At 37.3% G+C, this 6,573-nt stretch overlaps 2 protein-coding genes and 1 long non-coding RNA gene across 4 annotated transcripts in view; 2 read left to right on the top strand and 1 right to left on the bottom strand.

The window, feature by feature from the left end:
• Positions 1-2,748, top strand: part of chata (choline O-acetyltransferase a) — an 8,715-nt gene extending 5,967 nt beyond the window's left edge. For both annotated transcript variants that reach the window (XM_079854689.1, XM_079854688.1), the window contains one exon: positions 34-2,748. In XM_079854689.1, coding sequence (XP_079710815.1) covers positions 34-312 — 279 coding nt within the window. In that variant the 3' untranslated portion in view covers positions 313-2,748. The remainder of the gene's footprint in view (positions 1-33) is intronic.
• Positions 1-6,414, bottom strand: part of LOC307148829 — a 27,847-nt gene extending 21,433 nt beyond the window's left edge. Inside the window, exon 1 of the long non-coding RNA XR_013819490.1 lies at positions 6,263-6,414. This is a non-coding gene — a long non-coding RNA (uncharacterized lncRNA). The remainder of the gene's footprint in view (positions 1-6,262) is intronic.
• Positions 5,768-6,567, top strand: cUnh10orf53 (chromosome Un C10orf53 homolog). The gene is made up of 3 exons (XM_079854691.1): positions 5,768-6,001; positions 6,153-6,272; positions 6,379-6,567. The coding sequence occupies exons 1-3, from the start codon at positions 5,908-5,910 to the stop codon at positions 6,441-6,443; spliced, it is 279 nt and encodes a 92-aa protein (XP_079710817.1). The 5' UTR covers positions 5,768-5,907; the 3' UTR covers positions 6,444-6,567.
• The last annotated feature ends 6 nt before the right edge of the window (positions 6,568-6,573 follow it).

Here is a 6,573-nt window from a genome sequence, read left to right on the forward strand (position 1 = left end):
CTTTTGTTCAAAAAATTGCTTGTCTTTGCATAGGTTCCTACCACTGAGGAGATGTTCTGCTGCTATGGTCCTGTTGTCCCTAACGGCTATGGAGCCTGCTACAATCCTCAGATGGACCACATCATCTTCTGTGTGTCAAGCTTCCGTGACAGTGCTGAGACCTGCTCAGATTTGTTTGTGAAGACTCTTGAGGGATGCCTGAAGGAAATGCAAGATCTGTGCCGAAAATGCAACACTGAAGCTAAACCAGCTGATTCCACAGAAAGGAGGGAGGGAACTCCCAAGGTAATGAAGAATGGAAACAAATCATAGCCAGAAGCTACTATGTTTAAATCGCATGGAAGATGCAGGAAGTAACCACTGTGACTGTGCAAAGAGTGACCATTTCGGGAGAAAAATCATAGTCTTAACAATACAGCAAGGCTCATAGACTGATTTGGTGTATACTTCTGATATGCAAAAAAGTCAAAGTAGGCATTCCCCTTCTGGAATTGCCAAATATTATCACCAACAGAAGTAGCATAGAGATTCTATGGAGATGTAGTCGCTTGAAAATAGTAACAAGTAGATCTATTTAGGTGTTTTGCATTATTTGGCCTATGAGAGTATACAGATTCAAAAAGCAGATGAAGCTCAGATTTACAGTAACCCCTGCCTTCTAAATATGAACTAGCTGAGGTCGGTCTCTAAGAATCCTACCCAGTTTTTTAGTCTGTCTAAGGGCAAGCTCACACTACAGGACTGAATTGCTGTGGTGCTCACTTACAATAAAAAGGTTTCTTGAAATCTGTCGTCGTCCTGACATAGTAGTGCACATAGTACACTACACAACACAACGCTAACGAGGTGCAAAAACTACAAGACATTTTGTCAAGAGGCAGTCCAGACCAACAAAAAAAAAAAAAACGTTTTCTCACATAAATTCATGCGAGAAATTTACACAAATGATTACAAGATTTTCCTGTTTATACCATCTGCACTGTGATTGGCTGGATTAGTTCCAATTTGTAATTGCATTGCACACACTACAAGATCACGTGGCGATAACATCAAATTGGTTTGAAAATAGCGTCTCGAGTGATTCGAGCTTAACTTGCTCCGGTTTGGCCGAGATCCAGGGGTTTTGTCCCAGACCTTGGAAATCTGCTTCCGACAGCAAATTCCAGCCAAAAGTCGTGTAGTGTGAGCTTGCCTTAAGAGTATATTATAGTTGTCAATATCAAAGGCAGCATTAAAGGGATAGTCCACCCAAAAATTAAAGTTCAGTAATCATTTACCCATCCTCACTTTGTCTGTATTACTTTCTTTCTTCTGTGGAACACAAAAGAAGATATTTTGTAGAATGCTGTTTTTGCCCAAAGCGACGGTGCTTGCCGTCGGAAACAGACTGAAATTTTTTAAGTTGCTTGACATTCTCAATGATGCTGCCTTTGAGATCATGGACAGTAGGTCTGCTTGTTTAGTATGCATGTAAAAATCCTATCCTATCCTATAGCTGTTTATAATCTATACCAGTTTTTTTAATAATCATGTCAGAGTCACCATACCTTATATGGTTAGTAAAGCCGTCAAGATACAGTACTCTGAATGACGACTCTGTGGAAAAGGACCAGAAGCTGCTATTTAACTTTATCTTTGAGTCTCACAATCACATTTCAAAGTTTGTTTAATTTATTTCAAATCAAAGATCTATCTGTTAAAAAAAAAAAAAAAAAAAATTATATAGCATAGTCTATTTTGGGTCTGCAGTATACAGACAAAATGTCAGGACCAGGCATTATAATATATAATATATGGTATTATAGCTTTAAAGTGTGCTGTGTTTTAAGTGTTCTATAAATTGAATTCTCAATGGGCCATATTCTGATATGCAGTCTGAGCTCTTAAAAACAAGCCAGTGTGCATAAATGTTTAAAGAATATCATCCATTTGTGAACAATGAACATTGTTATATAATTCTATTCTGTGGGGTTGTCTTGATTTCCAATGCAATAATAACAGGGATTTTTGATTTCCAATGCAATAGCAGGAAATAATAGTTTATTACAGTGAAAAAAGCTTCTTTTTTTTAAGTACAATCATTGTATATGTGACAATGTTAAGTCTGAAAATGACACTGACACATGTTGCACAGTAGGTCTATACAGCATATCTAAACAAAAAGGAACAATATTTGATGTTTGTCTAATGTACACAGATAAAGACTAAGTGAAAATATGTTTTATATTGTGAAATTCCGTTAAACACTGTGTTTTTTTAAATGTGCGTAATTTGTATATCCTACGTGTTGAACCAGTCATGATAGTAAATGTAAAGTAGATGTAAAAAAAAACTAAAACAGTGATGCCTTGAATAATGTATTTTAGCACTTTATAACTAGATCAGATATGTACTGTAATAAAATAGCTACGCTGAAATTGACTAATTAACCACTCAATCATGTTATACTAGATTATATAGAGAATACTTAGAGAAATTATAGTCTTAGTATCGGTAATAAAATATGTTAGTTGCACATCTTGACCTTATGTTGAGCATGAATACATAAGGATGAGGAATACATTACATTAGGGAAACAGCAAATATGTGAAAGTTAAGATGTAACAGAATGTATTTTGTTAAACTGTAGAGTGCTTAAACTGTGATATTCTTTAACTCTGGGATATTTATTTTTCTATGTTAGAGTTCTCAAAAGATAAATGGTCTATTTATAAATATCACTGTATTCTAATGATGCTATAAAATATACTAATCAAAACCAATGATGTGTGCACTGAGTATTTCATACCACCAACTATGAATGAAATATATAGTTTATTCTGGCACAGGTTTTTTTTTTACCACACCACAGCATAAAAAGTATTCTACATTTCACATTACAATTAAGACATGCAAACTGTAATGATTTGGGCCAAGTACATTAAAAGTCATCATAGAAAGGGGTTTTATTCATAGCAACCTACAACTCTTGTGTTAAGACTAAACATTGATTTCAGAATGTCACATCGGACTCCAATTTTATTCCTAAAATAACTTGTAATCTCATTCTGAAGAGGAATTAGATTATTTTTTAATAGAACAATGCAATAATAATTTTGAGATTACCAATGGAAACAATATGGGCTTATACATAATGTAACACTTCAAACAAAAAGGAATAGCATTTAAAATATTGCTAAATTAAATTAAATATTTCTATATAACCAGCTTGATACACTAAGCGCGTTTCACCCAATGATATCATAGTTCTAAACTCACTTTTAACCCAGAATAATGGAACGTTTCACACTTAAAATTTTGAAGCGGGTTAGCACCGCTTTTTACCCGGGGTTATAAAACCCTGCTCTGAACTCTGCAAAACCAAACCGATCTCACGCCAATTTGTACTTATTTTACGAGGTGGCTAATTCAAAATCTTGATTGAATATAGAGTTTTGCTACTTTAAAATTAGGTTAAAATTGCTGCATTATTCCATATCAATAGATTGAGATTCACAAATAAATGTAAAAATATTCACAAAAATTTATAAAATTCACAAATAAATAAAATGAAAACAAAATGAGTTTTATAACTCCTGGCATACGTCCCATTCATTTGTGAATAGCTTCTTGTGCATTTGTAGATCCCTGCACACATTTGTGGATTTTACAACACTTCTAGTGTCAAGTGAACTCCATCCACCGTCTAATTTAGCCAATCAGATAACAGCCACATTGTGCTGACCAATCGTAGCAAGTTCTCGCTACAAACAATCAGTTTGGTTTTACACTAGGACCGGGAACAAATTCATTTTGCACCCCTGAAATGAACTGCATTCTATGGGCGCTTCGTTCAAACTGAGTCTTTAAACACCCCGTTTACAAAATATTATTGGAGTTTAGGGCTTCTATATATTTCCATCAGGATCAGTGAATCAGGATAAACTCAGGCTTATACACAAATTATGATCATTCACAGATCCCGAGCATCATGCTCAGTAACACCCTCTCTACACCAGATGCAAGCAGCGTGACACGATGATTCATGTAATGTGCTGTGATTGGTTAGCTAGCCCAGTGTGTTGTGATTGGCAGCGCTTAGCGCGTGTTCCGGAAATATCCAGCCCCCGCATAACTGTGAGTTTTTCTTTAGTGTAGCCTAAATATTGAGGATGACGTCAATTTCAAATCAATTCGAGCCCAATTCAGACTCTGACAATGTTATTTGTTTGTTTGTTCATCTGGATCCCCATTAGCCAAAACGAGTAAAAATATAAAACTACATTAATCAACAACAATAAAAGTTGAAAAAGTTGTTAATTAATAGGACTGTGCAGAACGGATTTCATGATCAGACTTTGCAAGCACGGATTGGACGTTTCATTGGACGTTTCAGAGTGGTTCGTTTTTTGTAATTATCGTATACATTATAGATACGATGTTATCCACCATTTAATCGTGATATTTGTCAGAAAACTAAGGTAACACAAACAGTAATCAATCACAAAACCATGGTTAATTTTTAAGATGGTCCTCACTGCAGAACACAAAATCCAGGGGGAGGAGTTGGATCTGGATCCCACCTTACATATATACCTAAACCTACCCATCTCCACCCCCTGATCCCTAAACCCACCCCTAAACCTACCCATCTCCACCCCTTAGATCTGGATCCAACTCCGCCCCCTGGATCTCGTGTACTGCAGTGAGGTGCTACTGTAATTTTCCTTAAAGGAGTGGTGAACCATCTTAAAAAACTGAGAGCTTACAAAAGCAACAGAAAACAAGCGGTTCACCATTAAATGTACAGCACACAGATAAACATTGGGGTTATAATGTTCAGGAACACGAGTTCACACTTACATATAATTAAATAGAGTAAAGGTTATGCGTATTTGTCTTGCTGTCCGGGGCAAGTACTCACTACAGAGTCAAACAAGTATAGGTCTCTGCAGGACAGTAATAGGAGTTACCAGATCAGCGTGCGAGGCCATAAACAGAGGGGCGTTTTCCACCGTGTTACCTGATTTGCCCACGTCACAGAGAGGGTAGGGTTTAGGGGTGGGGTCGTGTGAAGGGCATAATTTTCATTGCATTATTTATAAGAACCCACCAGTTTGAAAACACCCACAAATTTAGAAACGCCCACTTTTGTTCCACAGAGACCCCATACTCTAGTCAAATGACTACCAGCTCCTGCTCTCTGGAGCTCTAAGGGGGTGGAAGGACAGAGTTCGGAATTTGGACCAAACCCAGAGTACTCATTATTTAAATGAGTACCTTCCATTGTGACTTTATAAGCTCTGGAAAAATTGTGTTGTAGTCCAAATGAGCCGTTCATTGTAGTTTTTGAAAAGGAGGTCCCTTTGGAGTGGACTTTGAGATTTGTAACCTAGGTCTTTTTTATGCTTAAACAGCAATTACACACTTAAGTTGAAAAAGCATAATAGGACCCCTTTAAGAGACCGTTTTAGGCTACTTACCATCCAGAAAAAACATTCGGGAACGTGATAGTAGTACAGTCGGCAATATTTGAGGACGTGAGATCCTGTAAACAGGTCGCGTGCTGCGTTCGTCCAATCAAGGACACCGACACTGCAGCGCAAATATGCAAATATGAAAGTTAACCCGGGGTTTAGGAATATACGTCAGCTTATGAATATCCAGTATGATTGTTTACTCCTAGTACATTTCGAGCAGTGTGAAACGTGAATTAAGATAACATTGCATTTACCCGGCGTTTATATTGAGCCAGGGTTAAAATTTGTAAAAAGCCCTTATGTGTATCCTGCTGCTTCCAGTGATTTGTTTGCTTGTTTCAGTGCTCCCACTTGTTACTATGGAGAGCAGTATACACACAAACGCAGTTCTGACAACAGTCTTGCCGTGTGGTGGCTAACGGGTAGATTTTAATAGTCATTTATAATTATGCCTACTAATTCAGTGGTAACAGTGCGGTATGGTCCATATGAGTCGTGTGGTATTGTAGAGCACAAAACATTTCGCCTGGACGGTTTACAAGGTAATCCTTAGGTGTGTCAAAAGCTTTAAATAAGTTTCATTCGTTTTGTTACATTTTTTAAAACGGATATACCGAGTTAACCGCTTGTAGTAACAATAGTCCTATTGTAATCTGGGGGAAACTATGGTTACTTGTTTGCTTTTCCCCCTAGCTGTCCTAAAAGACGACGGCCACCAGTGTGTCCTCGAGAAAACAGATGACTGGAATATATTAGAGCTCATTGTCAATGGAGAGTGCGTCTACACGTGCAACATTACTGACCTTGAATTTGGTAAATTGCGTTGAGCATTTGGTAACCTCTACTTTCTGGAAGATAAGAGATTCGATGATCATCATGAAGTGTTTTTTGTTTTTTTTAAACTCCTCTTTGCTCATAGGGGGTGATGGACGACTTGATCCGCGGTGCCTGGAGGCCATTGACGCAGTGAGGAACGCGTATTGAACGACACGCCACGTAGGCTACTGTGTGCGAAAACAAATGGAATTGAATTGAATATTCAGAATTTTCAGAATTGAATAAGGCTACTATTTAATGCATCCTGTTCAGTAGGCCTATACTATTTAAAAAATTA

Source organism: Squalius cephalus (genome assembly GCF_949319135.1).
Source record: "Squalius cephalus genome assembly, chromosome: 21".
In the NCBI taxonomy this organism is placed as follows: Eukaryota; Metazoa; Chordata; class Actinopteri; order Cypriniformes; family Leuciscidae; genus Squalius; species Squalius cephalus.